Raw genomic sequence first — 20,841 nt, 5'->3', positions numbered from 1 at the left:
TGAGCAAATCAATACCAAGTTTTGTCATTTGCTATTTTCAAATGGCTTTTTGAAAGAGAAATAATTACTCCGCATTGTAAAAGGAAAGCCACTGGCAGAAGGGCAGCTGCTGGCAGAAGCTTTAGCTGGAAGTAGTTTGTTTCTTGAAAGGGCACTGTCATGCCACATTGGTGTCACTGTTGAAGACTGCAAATACAACTCAAAGGCTTTCAGTACATCAATAATTAGAAACATGCTGGTCATCATTCACCATATGTGTTGTGTGGAGTGTGGTCAGCACAGGACTCCTAACTGTTATTTGTGTTAGATAAGTCTCAGTGTCCTGATACAGCATGGAAATAACCAGGAGAAAGGTGTGAGAAATTGCTTGTAAAGCAAAAAAGCTTGTCTCAGATAACCCTGTGGAGTGATCTGTGAAAGTACTGATAACATTGCATTATCAGCAATGTAACCTGTGAATTGCAGTGAGTTGTTTAAATAAATCGGCAGAAGCCAAATCCAGTGCTAGTGTGTGTGTGTGTGGGCATATATAAGCTCATATATATATGTATATGTATGTATGTATGTGTATATATATAGTATGTGTATACATGAGATACTTCTAACAGAAGTTACATATTTTGTATGTATTTAAAAAAAGTTCCTTCATATAGAACTTTGCTTTCTGTAGTAATCAAGATGGGGACAAAAGTGATCCTAAGACTCTGACATTAGGTCCATCTTGGAACCTGCCAGCATTTGTTGCAGGCTGGAGCAATGCTGACTGTGCTTGACTATGTTTGTCTGTGACCACAAGCAGCAGTAGCCGTTACAGTTGAAAAAAATTCCTTGGACAACATCCCTGAGTGCAATATCTTCCATGTTTGTGTAATGTGCTAATTTACTGAAAGTCTCCACTTGACATAATCAAATGCCAGTTTCATAAAAGTAACTTCAAGGCATCTGTCTGAGAGTGTACATGGCCTCCTTTTTGAAAAGTTAACTGGGGGACTCAGGGGACTTAGAGAAAGAGCAGGAAGAAGGCTTGAATTTTTTGCTCTGATTTGAATGATGAGATGTATTCTAGCCATTTAGATGCTTCAAGTTGCTAGAGAAGTTAATAGAAAAATATGCATCAAAATATGTCCAAGATTTTTTTTAGAGATAATCAGGCCAAGAAACAGTCCCTCTGGCAAAAGGTGTATGTTAGTTCAGCATCAATAGATCTAAAATTAAAAGAAAGTTAGTGCATGTTTTATACTCCTTAAGCACAGCATATTTTTGAGAATAAAGGGAGCTTTATCAAAAGCAAGACTTGTTTTTATACAAGTCATGTTTAAGGGACTCATTATGCAACTCTAGCTAATTAGAAGTCCCAATTGATAAAAATATCCCCAAACTTTTGGGCTGTTATTTGTTGCAGTAGTGTTACTTGATGTGGCTGAAGAATCACAGGTGTCAGTTGTTTGGCAAGAGATCTAAAAGCTCAACTCAATCTCACAATTTTACTGATTTTACGATTTATCTGATTTAAAAATACAGCTAAACTTATGTCATCACCACAGAGTGGGACTGATACTTAAGTGTAGTTCAGGCTTACCAACACATGATCGTGGCTCCATAGAACAAATCTTGTAATCCTTGGCCAAAAGGGATTCAGCTTGTGTGAGATGCTGTGGCCCCATGTACACAGCCACACTGCATCACACAATGTGGGACCACTTTGGACACCCCAGTAGATGCCTTGTGAATCAGTGGCAAGCACTCCCTGTGCCATCCTCAGTTTGGTGGGATAGGGCTGGGCTGAGCAGCACTCCTACTGTCATTTGACCTTTCAGTAATGGGTCTATCTTTAAGATAAATTGTTGTTGTCTATCTTTAAGTAGTTGTTTTTTTCTGAATCCCATGATGATTTTAGAAAACATTTTCACCATGGTGAGAATATTGTATGTTGTAGCCTACATGTATGCCAAGCTAGTTAATTTTAATATATTTTGCTTTTGCCATTGCCATTTTTGGCATTCCTGTGGCAAGTGGGAGAGCCAGCATTTATCACAATAAACTCATTTTTTGAAATGTTGTGGAATGTTTATTATCTCTTCTTTTCCCTAGCTTTAAGCTTTTCAAACTTAAAAAACCCTTCCCGGTCTGAGGAACCCACATTATACTTCTTCCAGATCTCCTATACCAGTCATAATCTATCTTTCTGCAATGTGGCCAATAAGACTGAGTAAAATATGCCAGAGAAGCTTCCCTGCCTCTTGGATGCTCTGAAAACCTCACCACATGAACTCTAGAATGGCATTTGAATTAGTCACATCCCTGAAAGTGACTCATACTCAAACAATGGACATTTTGTCCTTTTTTGATAGTCTGTTGGCTATGATGCATTGGTTTTTGAAATATTTTCATTCCTATGGTCATACTACAAGGTCATGTAGAAAATTCTACTGGAAGAAAATCAAGAGTTTCTGATGGTGGTGGTGATTGTCACTTTTGATCAGTGCAAGAACTAAACGTACGGAAGATATTGATGAAAAGAAATTAAATCTTTCATTTTCAGAGGGAGTGCCAGAGAATTTGTGTGTAAGGTCTGTCAACTTTTGGACAGCAAAATTGAGCTCAAATTTTGTAGAAACAGATTGATGTGGTTTTCTTCACAACCATAACAATGCAACCTGTGTTGTCCTTTAACTATTCACAAATTGATCCTGTTACAAAAGCAATTGTCGATAAACGGGTGTTTTTCCTCTACAGACTCTAACTCTCAGATAAAATGGTTCTGAGACAGTTTGAAAAAGTTGCAAAGTGGTAGGTAAGAACAATTTGCTGTCTTTTAGAGTATCCCCTCAATCATTAGAAAGACATGAATATTATCATCAGTCAAGTAAGTGTCTCTGTGTTCTGAAGAGTCAATTGTAAATGAATTAGATATTGCTGCTTTAAGAAATGGTAGGTTTACTGTGTGTGTTAGGTGAGGGAGAAACAAGACTGGATGATGAATCATCATGAATATAAACAGTAAAAATGAAAGTGAAGATAACGGCAGAATATCAAATCAGCAACAGATATAAGGCTAGCTCCCACAAGGAGTTTGGCATGGAGGTAAAAGAAGCATCTTGAGAGGTTTGTGGGATCTGCTGTATATGGTCAGCTAGTCAGCAGTGACACCCTGAGGGAGACCACATTCATTAGGCAGTGTGGTAGAGTAGAGTGCTGTGTTGGAAGTTGAAACACTTGCTTGATAACATTTCCTTCTGTTTTCTGCAGTGAGGAAGTATGTAAACGAGGATTCACCGTCATTGTAGATATGCGTGGGTCAAAATGGGACTCCATAAAGCCTCTGCTGAAGATTTTACAGGAATCCTTTCCATGTTGTATTCATGTTGCACTGATAATCAAGCCAGACAATTTCTGGCAGAAACAGAGGACTAACTTTGGCAGCTCTAAGTTTGAGTTTGAGGTAATTTTCCCTATGGTATACAAATTTATATTTATTTTGTGTTTTTAAATGTTATCACTAATGATCAGCACCTTGGAAACTATCAGAAAAATTATAGTGGTTGCTGTTTTGGTCTTAAATGTAGTGAGGTAAGAAAGAAATGTGGGAAAATACCTGCAAGACCTGCTGTCTTCTGCTGATCAGAATTGATATGTCAAATGTGTAAGAAACATTGTAGTGTGGCCTTCATGAGCAAAATAATCAACTCTTACAAAGAGAAAAGTAAAAACTTGGAAGCAATTTCAAATTAATTTCAGTAACAGCATTTTTTTCTTCCCATTTTTATTTTTTAGACAAATATGGTGTCTCTGGAAGGCCTTACCAAAGTAGTTGATCCTTCTCAGCTAACCCCAGAATTTGATGGCTGTTTGGAGTACAACCATGAGGAGTGGATAGAAATCAGAGTTGCCTTTGAGGACTACATTAGCAATGCAACCCATATGCTGTCCAGACTGGAGGAACTGCAAGATATATTGTCAAAAAAGGAAATGCCTCAGGACCTGGAAGGTGCTCGCAATATGATAGAGGAGCATTCACAATTAAAAAAGAAAGTCATTAAGGCTCCTATTGAGGACCTTGATGTGGAAGGACAAAAGCTGCTCCAGCGGATACAGAGCAGTGATAGCTTTCCCAAAAAGAACTCTGGGTCAGGGAATGCAGACTTACAGAACCTTTTACCCAAAGTGTCCACCATGCTGGACAGGCTGCACTCAACACGGCAGCATCTGCATCAGATGTGGCATGTGCGGAAATTGAAATTGGACCAATGCTTTCAGCTCAGGCTGTTTGAGCAGGATGCTGAAAAGGTAAGGATTGAGTGAGGAGACTATAAATGGCCAATACTTGATGGACTTGAAAGAAATACCAAGGGTAACCAAAAGTAGTAATTTTTGTCTTTGAAGTTAATCACTAGCCTTTTAATGAGAAATAAGAGACTTCTTGATTGAGAGGCACTCAGGGTCTTTTGGAGTAAAGGGCATGGGATAGTACTTCTAAGCTGTAAGGAACACAGGAAGCTCTTACCAAAGAAAATTTTTAACTGCTGATGACTTAAAAGTGCTTATTTTGTTAAGCATTTGTTCCAGACAGCTTTTCCATGCATCAGGTAAAGAGGAATGCTGTATACTTTATAGATACAGGTGATTTCAGACTACACTGGTCTTCTTTTGAGCAATCTTTGGGAAGTGAGTGACAGGCAGTCAACAAAGTCTGAAGAGGCTGACATGGGAAACTGCTTCATTGATGCAGGGTTTGAAGTCCCAGGCTAAAAACTGATGTATCTCTTCTGACAGTGCATATGTCATTAACAGAGAATTGAGTGATTTTAGAATGTTTCAGGCTAACCAGTCCCTTCAGATGAGAAGGCCCTTGATTGTCATGGAATTTGAAGAGGAAGTATGGCAGGCAGATCACTTTTAGATGAGCTCAAATAAGGCCTATTTTAATGTAGAATGGTTTTGCAATCACTTATTATTGACTTGTTACCATGGAACAAATAGCTTTAAGGAAGGGTGGGGAATTCTTCTCTGGGAGTAGTAGTAACTAGACTATGCAGTCAAGTGGTAGGTATGTTTTTTGTCAGAGCTTAAAGTACTCAGATTTCTTTAAGTATTTATACAAGATTGCCTGAACTGCATGTGACCAGTGATCAATGTTAAACCAGTATTCTACTCTCCAGCAGCTGTCACTAGCAAATGCATGGGGAAGAGTGAAAACAGAACAAACATATAAAACTTAATTTCTTCCTGCTTCTTAATTTGTATTCTTCACCTGTACTTTCCTTTACCCTCATCATTTCACCTCAGGGACTTTCCTTACACTACTGTAATGTTTTCTGCTTTGTTTAAAAAGAAAATATTTTTTTTAAAGTACAATTTAAAGTAAGTGTTTAGTAAAGTGGTTGGATATAGCTGAAAATAATAGGGACATGTATAGAGTTGGAAAAAGATAAAATTATTATCTATGTCTAAAAATGATTTAGAAAATAATGCAAGCTGTTGTTCTAGTGTTGCTCTTTCAGACCCAAATGCATTTTATCAACCTTGCAGCCACTTCATTACAGCATTAATTATTCTGCATTATAGCATATCTTTCAGTACCATGTAAGCACCATCAAAATATGTTTTGTTAGTTTCCTCATATTTTATCTAATTGTTTACATAACTTGGGCTTTAAGAAACTTCTTGTGAAATACTTGAGCCTGTGGGACTGACCTCTGCCATACGGTTGCATAAACTCCTAACAGTGTTTTCTACATTTCTGATTCCAGGAATAAATCTATACTAAATTAACACATCTTCCTTTCAAAGAGGAAATATTAGGCACCTGAAAATGAAGTTGACTGCAGTTACCATACATGGGCCTGTTTTTTTCTCATTAGCCAGTAAAAAAATCTTAAAAAGAAGGTTTGTGTAGTATCCCAACTCACTTTTGGATTAAGACCTTTGCCTTAATCTACTTGCAGCCTGTATTTTTACTGCTTGTGTCAGATTAGATTTCACAGCTCATGACTTTTTTATCAGTGTACGTCTGTATTTTACTGAAATGAGGGAAAGGATGGAATTTTTGTTGGGAAAAAAAAAGGGGTATTGCATGGGGAGAAGAAAACATGTTCCTTTTGGAGGGCTTGCTCAATTCAGTGCAAGAAATTTGGACTGATTCAGGAGAAAGCAAAAAACAGACAAGGGAGGGAATCTGATTGGAATTGCCCTTTTAAGTGTCTGAAGGCAGCAAATTCTGACCTAGAGAAGGATGGTCATGAGCAGTAGCAGTGTCTGTTTTGAATAATGTTCTAACACATTTTCATTGAGTTCTAGATATAGAAGCTTAAAATTATAGGAGTATGGGATCAGTTATCAGATAGGAGCATGTCTCAGTTATCTAAACTTCAAAAGTTTGGTTTACAGTTCTTACCGTATTGGTCTGCTTATAATTTAGTGGTCATGGACTTGGGACAAATATTGGACTTGATAATGTTGTTCTGTTAGCCAGCATATTTTTGAAAGATCTTTAAATGAATGCTTACTGCTACCATTTTTTCCTGGACAATCTGTTTCAGCTTAGAATCCAGAGAGCAGGTGTGTCTCTTTAGCTGAGATACAGCAAAGATTTCAAGACCATTGTGAGCAGGTGGGGTGTTAAACAGCTCTTTGATGTGTTGCTTGGCTTCGCCTTCCAGTGCCACTGTTAACATACCTGTGTGCCTTCATTGATGGCACTATCATTTAAGGTCTCTCCTAAAATTTGTTTGAATATTAAAATACTCTCTTTTAAAAAAAACCCCAAAAACCACAAGCATATTTAAAGATTATTCCTAAATTTCTCTTAAATTTTTTTCTGGAAGAAGGTAACTCTGTGCTCACTAATACTTTTAATAATTCATCTAAAAATAGAATAATTGTTTTCAAATCTGCTGTAAATTTACAAACTAGAAATATTAAACTCACAGCTGAAGTACTTGATCAGCATGAAAGAATTTATATTTAATTTCCATGAGTTGCCATTTTCATTCTAAACTGCTAAGCTGCTGATGTGAATAAGTGCTGACACTAGAGAATGTATAAGCTTGGCAACTCAGGGCTGTGCTCCAAGCCTGTTTATTTACTATGACTTCTTCATAATAATGAAGTTTGTGATTGTGACATTACTGTAGCTTGTTGTGATAAACACCTGTAGTAAAGATAACAGTAATGGCCTCAGCTGTTTGATACAAAAAGACAGGTATATACAGTAACTTAGAATGGAAAGAGCATCAGTGTTAATTATCACAGCCTTAGAGTCTGTATTCTGTGTTCATAGGTATTTTACATTACTTCTCCATGATTTCTGCCATAACAATTATTTATAATAATTATTTATAATAAAATAAAAATTACTGAACTTCCTTCTTTCCTTAATATTTTCATGTAGATGTTTGACTGGATCACACACAACAAAGGTCTGTTTCTGAACAGCTACACAGAGATTGGAACCAGTCACCCCCACACGATGGAACTCCAGACACAGCACAATCACTTTGCCATGAACTGTATGGTAAGAACAGCCCTCCCTGCACAGGCAGTACAGAAGTGCTGTGGCTATTTGTTCTGTGTTAAGGTAGAATTTGCAAATACATAGACACAGATCATTCTCTTCTTTCTGTAGTGCAAATTTGTGTTTGAGCAATGAAATTATAAAACACATTGGAGGAAAATAAAGGGTGGTCAGGTACCGAGGTACTGTGAAAAAGCAACAAAATTGTTTTGACAAATGGCAGTGTTCAACACAACCTCAGCACCTCTCAAATGTAAGTGTCCAAGCTTCTAGAACCTGGGATGTGTCTTTCAGCAGTACATTGGGTATTGTAGAAAATTTCAGACAATCATGTGTAATACAGATTTTAGCTTTCCATTCTGAAAGAAATAGCTCTCAGGATCTTCTGAATAGATTTCAGCTCAGACAAAAGGTTCTGAGAAGTAACTGAGCCTGCTGTCAAAAGGTTCTGAGAAGTAACTGAGCCTGCTGTATTAATTTTCCATGGTTTTAAGAAGATACTTCTCATTTTTGGAACTGTAGAATGGAGCTTAAACAATTTCTTTGGTCAAATATCCCCAGCAGTCTTTAAAAAAAATTTTGGATTTTAACTGGCAATGAGTGAAAGCTATTTACTTTCAGTTTAATGAATTGTGGTTTGAACATGGGGACAAAATTCTGAAGTGCATTTTAGGTCCTTAACACACTGTAGGTGTTTAAATAACCTTGGGAGTCTGGGCCTAAATCCAGTTCCTGTCTGTTAGATCAATGAAGGAAGAACACTATCAGTCTTGTTACAAATTAACATTCTTGGCAGTCCAAGGATGGGAATTGAATTCAAGTGTGGTTGAAATAATCAACTCTTTCAAGAGGGTTTTTCTGTAGAACAGGAAAGTGGCAAAATAAACTTACCTAGGTTATATGTCTTGCAGAAGTAATGGAAGGACTAGAAAGGCAGCTCCTGTGTATGGTGTAGCTGGAGGTAAGACAATGGAAGACACGATGAGAGCAGGCACGTTTTCTTCTTTTGCAACTCAGCTCTGTTTCCAAAAGCTTAAAAAAATTAAAATCAACATGAACTTTCTGAAAAGAGTAAAGCAAATACAGGTGAACTTTGTAAGTAAGTTATGTAATATCATAGATGGTTTTGACCATTAGATTTGGTTCACAGCATGGGGAGTTGCTACCTTATGAAGCACCTTGTTGTTGCTCTTCACTGTTCTGCATATGAAGTAGAGCAGAAAGAAACACAGGATGACAGTAGGTGTCATTGACATGAGATGACTTTTGGAACTTAGTAATTTTGAGTGGCATTCCAGGCAATTCTTGGGGTTACATTCTAAATGTTAAATTCTTCTGCAAGCCTGTCCTCATATTAGTCACCCTTGTGCTCTTTTCTTCAAATTGGATGACTTTTTAATTTTTTTTTTCCTTCTTTTAGACTGTTCAGATGCTATCAACAGTAGGAAGCACTTGAGTGATGCAACATAATCCTTCCTGCTCTGTTTGCTGTTAGTCTTTTCCTGTTAATCTCTCTTTTGCCTTTAGTTGTCAAATGCATTAATTACAGGGGATTTTTTTCTCAGCCTGCAAAATGTTTTCTTAAAGCTTACAAGGAGCAGCTTAAATGTGGGGCAGATTAAGCTATCTGAACATTCAAAAGAGTAAAAACAAGCTGCATTTTTTTCTGTAGAATAGCCCCCCCCAGAAGAGGTTCTCTGCCATGGAAGAGGAAAATATAAATTCAGTATGATTGGTCCCTGGTTTTGATTTAAGCAGCATTCAGATTATCTGGGTTTTATTTGGTTAAATGGCAAAAGCCTTTCATATAGATTAGGGGCAAAGATTAAACTGAACGTGACATAAGAAATGATGTGAACTGATTGAATTTTGTCAGGCCTTATTTTTCATTAGCTTTCAACTGGAAAAATGTCGGGTAGTCTTCACTCCTACAAGTATGTTCAGCTTCTCCCTGACTACTCTCCACATATGCTCTTTGCTTAACAAGTTGCTGTTTGTTCACTCTTCCTGTCAGTGCAACTCTAAAGTAACCAAAGTGGATTTAAGGTCTCTTGTGTGAATACTCTAACATCAGAAGTGAAATTTAACTTTTAACCTATCAACAACCATGTGAAGTGATTAATTTGGATGGAATAGAGGAAGGGAGAAAGACAACTATGTATAAAGTTTATTTATTGCAGGAGATTTAGAAGGTATTTCATTGTGGCCCTAATTGGACCTTAATAGATGTTGCTTTCTAGTCAATTTTCTTACGCTCACTTCAGGTATGGAAGAATGGTTCAAAGGATGAATGCTCCCCAAGCAGCTAAATGCAACCTCTTGCACTTGCTCACAGCTTAACTCTCGACAATTGATGTTGCAGCTGCTTTTCCCAGCACTTTGTGGTTATTGCAGGGCACATGCTCCCCTCCACAGCAGGTGCTACTCTCTGTCAATAGCTGGGTCTCTCGTGTCCCTTTCCTTCCCAAGCAGCAGTTTGTTTCCAAGAAGTGGAGGGCAACTTCTGCAGCTGCTTATGCCAAACTTGGCCGGGAAAGAGTGACAGCCTTTGGGTGAGATGCCAAAATTTTGATCTGGTATTCCAGTCTGAAGCAAGCCACCTGGATGTAAACCATTGTGAAAGCTGCTCATTTCCTGTCATGAACAAGAGTTAGTTACACCAAGGACAAAGAGGATTTGCTTAAGTTTTTTTAAAAATTTTCTTGTAATGGCTTTGTGCCATTTTTTAGAATGTTGGTTTTCAGTAAGAACACAAAATAGTTGGAAGTGTGAACCAAATGTGAAAAGGTAAAGAATGCATCTAGGGAGGAGATTCAACTTAACTTTCACAAGTTTCGTTAGAAAATGGTATATCTAAGAATCTTGTGTATTCATGTGGTTGCACTTCATGGTAACAGGAGTAAGTTCATGCAAGTCTTAAGGTTAATACACAGACTGGTTCTCACTGCAGTAAATCTGTCCCAGAGAAAAGCTGGATGGGTGTAGTTCTGTGCATTAAAGAGGGACATATGTTTGGTTGTCATGGATTAACACACAGGTTGATGTGGTTACTGAAAGAGCTACTGACTGTTCACAGGTGCAGCTATAGGTGTGTGACTTTCTGTTACTGAATTTGAGGAGCTGTGTAGTGATAAAAGTTAAGGCTGTCTATTTATAGGGCAAGTAGATCCCATGTTCCATAACTGTAGGGAAAAGCAAAATCTCAATGATTCTGCTCTCTGAAGATGAGGATGGATTTTCAGTACAATTTTCAAGGCCTGCTTTCGTCAACAGTAAATTGCTGTTGTCAAGTCCTGAGATTTATTTGAGTTAAGCAATACTCAGTTTCAGCTTAACATTCCTATTTAGGTGACTAAACCAATGTTTTGCTTCTCAAGTCAAGCTTTTAGTACCTTTTAAGGGAGAAACTTTCAAATAAAGCATCATAGGAGTTACAACTACAAAAAATATGTATTGAGTTTTTAAACTGCAAGAGTAAAGTACCCATGATTATACAATTAGTCTGTCTTGCATGCAGGAGTAGAAAAGACTGGTTATGTGTCTTTCCACTCTTTTTCCTGCCATTTTCTATACATCTGCCGAGACACAAGGAAGACAAGAAGTCATGTGAAATATGGGTGAGGAGGAAGATGTTGTCTGTTTGAACATTTTCTGTTCTTTTGCTAGATTAGATGGCCTTGCTTTCATTACAGTTTTACTGTGCCTCTCCCTGCACTGGGGAGGGTTAAAATGCTTGAAGAGTGATGCAGGCAAAATGAAACTTTGTTTGGAGAAAGCTGACACATGCTACTATTAAAGGATGTGCTATGACTGCTCCTTGTCTCAGTGTTGATAGGACCATGAGTAGAAGTTACATTTATTAACTATAATCTGAAAACTCCTATCTCAGTTGTAGGCGTATTGCTAAGTTGATTAATGTTCTCAGAACAGGCTGTTTGCATACACTAAACCATTTTATCAAGGTAGTAATCGAATCCTGAATGCTATCCAAAAAGTGTGTCAGAGATGAGCACTGGTGAGAGCTTTGGGATGTTAAAATAAAAGTATGAGCACAACAACTGAATATCCTTAGGTTTGCAGAGTTAAAAGCTAAAAAGATCAAATCCAGCCACAGGGGCTGGTACAAATGAAAACATGAAGAAAGGCAAGGTAAGAGCTTAGAGCTAGTGTAATTTTTTCCTCCTCCTTTTAACTGCTGACATATTTTACCCCTGAGATTCTTATTACTTTAAATATGTGTTTTTATAACCATTTGTTACAAAATCTCAAGATTTGTCTCTTGAGATAGACTAAAGCACCATGAGAATTCTAGACTGCCCTTGGTTCTCAGGATTTGGGCAAATGAGAGCAAGACCACAGGTGTACATCCCTTAGAGAATCTTTATGGTGCCAGAGCAGTTAATGCTTAGATACAATGTCTGGATGCCACCAGCCTGAGAATAGACTGAAAAGGTAAAATGAGTTCAGGCTATTTTCAGCTTCTGAGGAGCACTACAAAGTCAGCAAGACTAAATAGAACAGGCTAAATGTGCAATCCTTAAGAGGGAAGAAGCAAATAAACAGTTTTTTAAAAGCAGTCAGTTACTGAGGTGTTAATACAACAAGTTCGTTCATGTCAATGAATCACAAACTAAAGAAATAGACAGTGGTGTTACTGAAAAGAAACAAATCTTATTTCACTCTTGGTACTTATTGGGGTGGCTGAACTTCAGATCTGTAAAGAAAATGATCTGATTCAGTTGGTCCTGCTAGAGAACGAGGTCCAGTTTAGAGCCCCATATTTACTGTTGTAATGGGAAACATACACCTGAAAGTGATGTGGCTATAGGGAGAGTTTGAAGGCATGGGCATTTACTATGATTACATAAATGTGAGTGAAAAGTAAAGGAGGAAAGAAGGTAATGTTGGTGTTGGACTATATAATCTTTCTGTAATATTCTTCAGGTCCACTGTGGAAAATGTAGGGAAGAGATCAACATATTTGAAGAAAGTTGGAGTGAAATTATATTCAACATGTTCCAGTGCTGATAGCAGTGGTTAAATGGTACCTGAGAATTTTAAAGGATCCTTGTAGTTGAAGTTGTAGTTAAACACTTTCATTAACTGCAGCTTGAATGTTGCCAAGTTTATATTTTTTCAAGGGAATAGATCAGGTTTTACTTTAGTTGTCCTGCAGCCCTCATCGTTGAAGTTTGTATTCCCAAAGTGACAGTTTTACTGTTGCTTCACAAATGAGGCTAGAAGAAATGTCAGAGAACATGTAAATCATTAAAGCAGATATTAATTCATACATTAATAGTATATCATGTTTTGGTAGTCATTTGTGTGTGAGGTGGCAGATGATTTGAAAATTCCATTGCTAAATTGATTCTATTACAGTAAAATAGTTAAAGCTCACTACAGTCTATATAGAGGTGCCACTTGTGATGCTTATGGATCATGTCACTGAGTTTGATGGCATTTAAAACTGAATGTGTGATAGTCTCTGTGTCAGAAAACTGCTGTTGGAAATCTTGGAGCTAAGCAAACATTTTCTAAATGGGTCTGGGAAAATCAGGAAATAAAATGGAATCTTCAGGTCACCTGCGATCTTTATTTTGTGTGAGTGTGCTAAGAAAGTTCAGTTAAGCTGGTAGGCTGTCACCTGTATTTTTCCCGAGTATTTGCCTTTCAGGCACGTGCTAAAGAATGACACAGCGCTGTTAGGCTACTAATCTGTATTGCTTTGATGAGCAATACCTTTTTTTATTTGTATACTCTCTTTAGAGGAAAAATCTGAAATGAGGAGCTTTCCAGATATCATAAGGTGTCCTTTCAGCTTCTGGCTAAAGAGCATTTTGAGAGAAAACAATCATGCTAAGTACATTTGTATCCTTACTTACACTGTCACTGCAGTGACTTGAGTTGTTACATTTTAAGTCTTGTTAGAATAGTCATGTGTGTAACACAATGAAAGAAATGCAATTTCACATTACCCTTTTACCTTTGAGACAGCTGATACACATTTAGAAGCCGCAGGTGCTTTGTACAGATTCACATGGTGTAAATGAGGTCACTAAATAAGACTTTATCAGTTACTATCTCCTAGATGTTGCTTCCTTAACTAAAACCAGGTTATAATTGCATACAAGGAATAAGATATCAGTCTCTGGTAAATGAGTGACAGCTCACTTGTAATAGTGTTTCTCATCTCTCAAGCAGTGTGCAAAATATGCAGTTGTCTTATACTAATGATACTGGAATTGCCTATCCTTGTAGGAAATTCAACAAAATTTGTTGACCTTCAAGGGTCAATTAAAGACAGTCTAATTGTAATGAGTTGCTATTAGAAATTCTTTTCCTTCTTAATTAGATTTATCTCATTTGGGTCATTGCATTATAAAATACTGATACTTAAAACTTTGGTAGATGTATCATGTAGTGAGGTGGAAGGTTTAGATTATTGTAAAGTTTTTTTTGGTTTTTTTGTTTTTGTTTTTGTTTTGGGTTTGTTTTTTTTTTTGGGGAAAGGAATGTGGTGTACATAACTTGGAAAGCATTCAACTGTCAGCTTTTTAATTCATATTCACTCTGCTACAGGCTGTATTCTTCCAGACGTGTGAAGCCTGATTGCCATGGGAAAATGAATACATGTTAACCACAGCTCAGTTTTAATTTGTTTTACTTCATGTTTATAGTGGCATGTCCTTTATTTTTTACTGCTGTTCCAGAATTTCCAAAATTACTTTATTATGTTACAGAAAGAGTTCAAATGGAAGTCCTACTATAGCCTTCATTCTTTTCTCTTTGGGCACTTGTGTCTTCTCACAACTGCAGAGACCATCTTTCTGTATTCATTTAGCAGTCTTGCAGTTATGCTACATATACTTTCAATAGGCCTAAATGCTCTCCAGTGTTTTAAAATTTGTTGGAAATACCAGATTTGTACTCTACCAGTTGTTTGCCTGTGCTTAAAAAGCAGAGCCCACATGTGTGGGATAACCTAAAAACGTAAAAGTACTATTGTGCAGAAAAGAAAAGCAGCCAACATGACACTGCTATGCTTAGTTTATTGGGTGGATCAGCTGAGCTGTAGGCTGTGTCAGGTATGCTCCTGCTTGCGTATGTGCATACAGTTTGCAATCAATAGGCACCTGTCTTAATTGCTGCGCAGATGAGTCTGGACAATGAAGCCTGGAGGAGCTGCAACACTTGCTGCAGCCAGTCAGTGTCAAGCTCTGGGCAATGGCTGGATGTCAGCAGGTCATGGTTCCACCTGATTGGCTCAATGTCTTGTGGTTGGACTAGGTAATCTCCAACCTCAGCAATCCTGTGAATTCCAAGAACTTCATTCTAGATATATAGTAATCTGCCCAATTGAAGGAAGTGTCAACTCTGTATTACACACATGTAGCTCTGAGATACTCCGAAAGTTTTTGGTGGTAAAGTTGTTCTTGTTTTATTTCACAGGAATCAGAAACTCTTGATTGAAAACTAGATTGACTAAGAATCATCAGTGACTAACATAACACCAGTATACTAGAGAATACTTCTGATCTTGGACTTTGTCTGATTTTCAGTGCTGCTCTGAGGCAGTATAGCAGCAAGAAAATAAAATGTAAAAACGTTAAACTTCTTGTAGCTCAGAGTTCTTTATTTTGTTTCTTTAAAAGTTACTTTCAGAAGTTGATGTAAAGGTTCACAGATGTTGCACACATGCATACTGTACAGATTAAGATAGATTAAGATCTTAGATAGATACTTAGATACTTCAATTTTCCTATATTGCGTGTGCCTGAATGTCTTGTTGGCTTGGATGTCTGTAAACATTTTTATTGAGGTTGTTGTAAAATGTGGTTATTTCTTCCTCTTTATTGTAATAATGTGTCTTCATGTAACATAAATTGGCTTAAACTGATTGTTAACATGAGTTTTAGACTGATTATTTCAAGTCTTCATTCTCACTTGTCAATTATGGACAGACTGCTTCATTGTAACCTAGATTCCAAAGTTTGGCATGCATAAACTTGCCAAATTAAATCAGACTATTGATCACTACTGTAATAAAGTAGAATTTTTTAGGAATATACTTCTGTATTTAATTGGTCTGCTAACTTGCACTAACTTTTCCCTCCTTCTCCACAGAATGTGTATGTAAACATAAGCCGCATCATGTCAGTAGCAAACCGCCTGATCGAGTCTGGCCATTACGCCTCACAGCAAATCAAACAGATTGCCAGTCAGCTGGAACAGGAATGGAAGGCATTTGCTGCAGCCTTGGATGAACGTAGCACATTACTGGACATGTCCTCCATCTTCCATCAAAAAGCTGAACAGGTTAGTGAATTGGGGAGGGCATCAACAAAGGTTATGTGCTGGAACAGGGAGTTGTGCAGTTTGCTTTTGCTTTGGAAAAAAGTGCAAGAAAGTGATTGAAAAGGTTGACAAGAAAGCCAGAATATTTATTTCTGCCAATTTTGATACTCAAACAAAATTTTATTCTCCTCAGTTTACCCCACTGGCCTTAAATTTTATACAAAATGCTTTGCCCACATCAGTGCAAGGTAAAACAACCAAATTAGCTATATGAATGAGAATGAAGTGGACTGAAATGCTTAACTATAGTAGGCTTTTAAGGATCGATATAATGCCTTTCCTGTCACTTCTGTTGTCCTCACCACTCAACTCCCATCACTGCTCGAGTGTCAAGATCTAACTCAAAATAATTGCTTCTAGAAAACACAAGTTGAACTGGCTTAAAAGTTGAGAAGTTAATTAACTGCCTTCTGAATCTGAAATTGTGGTGGGAGATGTTTACTTAGTATTCCATAGGAGATTCCTCCTATGCTAAAAAAACATTTTAGCTTTAGGCCTATACCAATTATTTTAATTAAGTCATTAACCATGTGTAACTGCCAGAGAAGAGGTAGATGTCGGGGAAATAGGAATAAATATCCCCAAGTTAATAATCTTAATGGCGAAAGCATGTTTTGCCCTCAAGGGAGTTCAGTTCTGAAGGAGTTGCTTTGTGTGCGCAGTTGAGTCACCTGCTGATCTTGTATACTGCCTGCTCCGTACATCCCTGGTGTGTCTGGAGAGCAGAGGTTCTTGGATGGGTATGGATGATGTGCTGCATGTAAATACTTTTCCTTCCTTTTGCCTTGCTACATTATATCCAAGGAAAGGTCTCATGTCTGATGCAACTTTCATTTGGAATGAATAAAGGAAGCATTTGGGAGCTGAAAACTTCAGAAACAGAGAGAGGTGGTGCAGTTGTTTTTAACACACTTTTTCCTTGATTTCTACTACATGGATGTTTAACTTGATAAATATCGAGACATTAGAAATGAGAATTTATTAAAATGCAAAAACATTGCTTTTCATTATGTTAGTGATGACATTGGTTTAATGTCCTTAGACTAAGGTAAATTATATAAAATGATGCCACTATAACAAAGGAGTGATGCCACTCCTTTTAGCAGGTTTAGCGGTAAAGCTACATAAAAATGAGATGCAGGAATTTTTTCTGATAGAAAAGTCGGCAGTCAGCTTGAAGCTTTTGATAGACACAGATTGGTATCTTGTCAATATTGATGCTTTTCTAATTACTTGGGTCATTCGGGTTTCCATTTAAGCACTTTGAGCTATACATGTAGGAGAGAGATGAATGAAATGTGAACAGGTGGGTATACCTTGACTCAAATGCTGTCATTTTTCATAACAAATATAAGAAATTATGCTCATCTGAAATCAAGGGACTAAATATTGTGTATAGTTGTGTGCTGGGCAACTACATCAAGGGTCAGTGTTACCTTCTTTATGACTAAATGTAAGTGTAAACTAAATGTAGAATGTAAACAGGAGGAAAAATAAAAATGAGAGAAAATAATGCAGCATCTGCTGGGATGAATTTACTTTTAACTGCTCTTTCTGCAGTTTTCATTTTATGATTAGCTGCAATGGATTTCCCTAGTTTATTTTTAAGATACCTGCCTGTGATATATTAGCTGTTTCATTAACAGTGGATAGCGAGTTCAAGGAAAGAAGGTTTGGAATGTGAGGAATGACCCCTTTAATGACTGCTGATGCTTGACCTACATAAAAAGATTAAAAAGTAAGCAGCCCAAGAAAAAACACACCCTTCTTGAATGCATGTGTTCTTTTGCAAGTGACAGGTAAGTATTGCTGCCTACTGTCAGGCACACTGAAGACTGCACCAGCTATCAGTGCCTGCTCCCTGGTGCACATTAAGCTTCTGTTAATGTTCAGTGCTTAACATTAGAGATATTTTTAAAGTGGCTGTTAATGAGAATTAAATAAGTATTTTAGAGTTAAGTACTCCACCACCCTTCTGCCCAACTGTCAAACAATAGAAGAGTACAGGAAATGATCTATGAATTCCTTTTTTCCTCAAAAGACTACACGTGCTCCAAGAATTAAGATATGTATGCTGCTGCAACGAATGGCTTGGTCTCATGATTTTTGAATCTTGAACTTGACGTGAATAGAGAAAATTTACTTTACAGAGCTCACATATGCTTGGCTGTACTTGGTTTAACAACTTTGAAAACTCCTAGAAGAACAGATAGTTTTTTCCTATTTCCCTTCTAATGTAACAGGGGTATAAAATTAATGCCCCCTAGCTGTGAAAAAGGAAGTCAGCAGAAGTTCTGCTGTGCATGTAGCTGTGATGGCAGTTTCTTGTCTGTCAAGACAGCTTAAACTTCAGAGATAACTTGAATTGTCTGCAGAAGAGATTTCTGTTGCGGTATCCTCAATTTCCCCAAAGACTTGACTCGAGCAGCTATGCTGACATAGCTGTGTGCTCAAAGTTCAATCCTAGTCCTAAGAGACCTCCACTTAAGTTGTAAATCCCTTACATGCTTGCTGCTGTAGTAGCTTGCCAGATGGATTTAGTACTTCTTTGCATGTAGAAGTTAGTTCTTTGGGGACTGAGGTGTGAATTCACTGTGCCCTGACACTGCTTTGCTTCCTTGATAACCTCTTTCCAGCAAAAGACAACTGTGTTTCAGTGAATGCTTCACCAGTAATTCTTTGTGTGCACATGCAAAGTAACATGGTTTTCTCTGAAGATTGAAAAGAGGTGAGGTCATAAACCTCATGATACCGTGAGTATCTGCACAGGGAGCTGACAAGTAAAAACCAAGGGTCTGGACTTGAAAGCTGTAGCATGTTTTACTTCTTTGTGTAAACAAGACCTTAACTGGCTTTCGTGTTTCTGAAATGGTGGGTGCAGGATGAAGGAAACTACTTCTTAGCTGCAAATCAAGAAAAGGAGCAAAAGTAAACTTGAAGCATCAGTATTGCCAAGAGTTAAATTGGTTCTGAAGACTGCCAACATACAGCTAAGCCTGCCTGTCTCCAAACAACTCAAGGAGTTTCAGATATCTAAAAGCACTATTCAGACTTGGATATTTCTTTCTATTCTGATATAAACTTCTGGTTCTTTCAGAGAGAAGTACTGTAAAGACTTTTTGCTTAAAAGAAGACTTCTCAGTGTCTGTCACACAGATGCTTTTGTGCTTCTGTATATTCTGTTGTGTGTACTTAATGGTAGAACCCAAAATCAAAGCCGAATGTTTCTTCTCTGTTGCAGTACATGAGCAATGTGGACTCATGGTGTAAAGCCTGTGGTGAGGTGGAGCTTCCCTCAGAACTACAGGATTTAGAAGAGGCTATCCATCATCATCAAGGGATATATGAGCACATTACCTTGGCTTACTCTGAGGTCAGTGTCTTGTTTGTTTCCTTAGATTAAATTGTGTCATGTTAAGTTTGGATCATGAATCAGTATCAGTTGTTGCATTGGGAGTTTGTTGGAAACTCAAGTGCTGAGCTTCTTTTTAAATCTGTTATATCGGATTTTGCTACTGTTGTTCAAAAGTGAAGTGTTAAAGTCTTCCCTGTAACCTTTGGAAATAAATTGAAATGTGAGATTTAACCATGTGAGGTACAAACAACATTTGGAGCACTAAAGTACTAAGTATGTTTTAATTTGCATTTGCATATTACTACCTTTTAATGGCAGTGGGATATTGCAGTTTAAACATTTACTTGAAGGGAAGTTAGCTGGGCATTCTTTGGGAAGGTATTCTGTTGGCATGGATTTCTCTAAGTGTGTTTTGAGAATGGGTCTCTAAAATTGTCTCACAAGAAAGACTTAACTATCAAAGGATGTCACTTGAGAAAACAGAAGGTTCTTAGTTTCATCAACCTCAAGGTACTTAAATGAGCTAGGATGCCTATGTAGTCAGCATTTGTAAGATTAGCACATCCTATGCTGGTGCTCTAATCCTGGACTCAGCACACACTGGAATCATTATATTTGTCACTATTTCTAGTAGTTGTATTTGCAACTTAAGATAAAATGCTTATTCTGAAGGTGGTCTAGAAAGTGATGACTTAACTATCTTTTTTTTTTTGTGTTTTCTTAGAAATTTTGAGTTTTCTGTTGTGCTTTACTTACCTGAAATCAAATTGGTATTCACTATTATTAGCTAACAGGTATTTTCTGTATTTCCTGTTTTTACTTGCCTTCCTTCTGTCAGGATTGTTCTCATTGTTGGGTAAAACTGTTTTTACTGTTCAATTGGACTGATGTTGTTCTGGATTAAATACAGTAGTTTTTGTACTCAAAATTTTTGTGTTTGGTTAAATTATGGTAAAAATGATCAGTGGACACAGGATAGCTTGGCCCACAAGCACCTGTCTTGTGGGCCAAGCACACAGAAGGAGGTCATGTGGGTTTGAATTAATGATTGTGATTTTTACATTACATTAAAATTAAAACTACTTTCTGATGAACCAGCTTTATTATAGGAAGTGGAATCCTAAGTCTAGTCACATTTCATTTAGCAGTAAAGGAGGGTAAGATTAGTTCTCATGATCCATCCTGTTGTTCATATATTAAAACCATGTTTTTTGAATACCTGCCACCTTAGGGTCTGCAAAAACTTTGTGACCATGAATCAGATGCCAGGGTTCACAAATTCTTGTTCTTCTGTGTAAAATACACTTTGATATCCCTATTCTTGCTCAGTGCCACCCTGCTATGTCAACTGTTCTAATGCCATAGTATGACACCTGATAATACTTGCAATTTTACTAACACTTAACTCTTTTAACTCACTCTTGAAAGCATGTTTTTGTAGTAAGGTTTCTTGTCTTCATTAAAAACTTTCATCATTGGGAGGGACAAAGACATAGCATGTTTGTGTAAGATTTATGTGAAGAGGCAGCCTGGAGTGCAACAAGGAGGAATAATGATTATAAAGGCCTGAGGTTGAAATAGTGGCATTTTTTCTACTTGGTTGTGTTTGGTTTGAGTT

The 20,841-nt window shown here is 37.4% G+C and overlaps 1 protein-coding gene across 3 annotated transcripts in view; it reads left to right on the top strand.

Moving 5' to 3' along the window:
- Positions 1–20,841, top strand: part of TRIO (trio Rho guanine nucleotide exchange factor) — a 242,519-nt gene that overhangs the window by 73,214 nt on the left and 148,464 nt on the right. For all 3 annotated transcript variants that reach the window (XM_015617789.3, XM_015617791.2, XM_015617790.2), the window contains exons 4-8: positions 3,250–3,442; positions 3,775–4,287; positions 7,391–7,513; positions 15,638–15,829; positions 19,110–19,241. In XM_015617789.3, coding sequence (XP_015473275.1) covers positions 3,250–3,442; positions 3,775–4,287; positions 7,391–7,513; positions 15,638–15,829; positions 19,110–19,241 — 1,153 coding nt within the window. The remainder of the gene's footprint in view (positions 1–3,249; positions 3,443–3,774; positions 4,288–7,390; positions 7,514–15,637; positions 15,830–19,109; positions 19,242–20,841) is intronic.

Source organism: Parus major, chromosome 2 (genome assembly GCF_001522545.3).
Source record: "Parus major isolate Abel chromosome 2, Parus_major1.1, whole genome shotgun sequence".
In the NCBI taxonomy this organism is placed as follows: domain Eukaryota; kingdom Metazoa; phylum Chordata; class Aves; order Passeriformes; family Paridae; genus Parus; species Parus major.
This window is presented reverse-complemented; position numbering and strand designations above follow the sequence as displayed.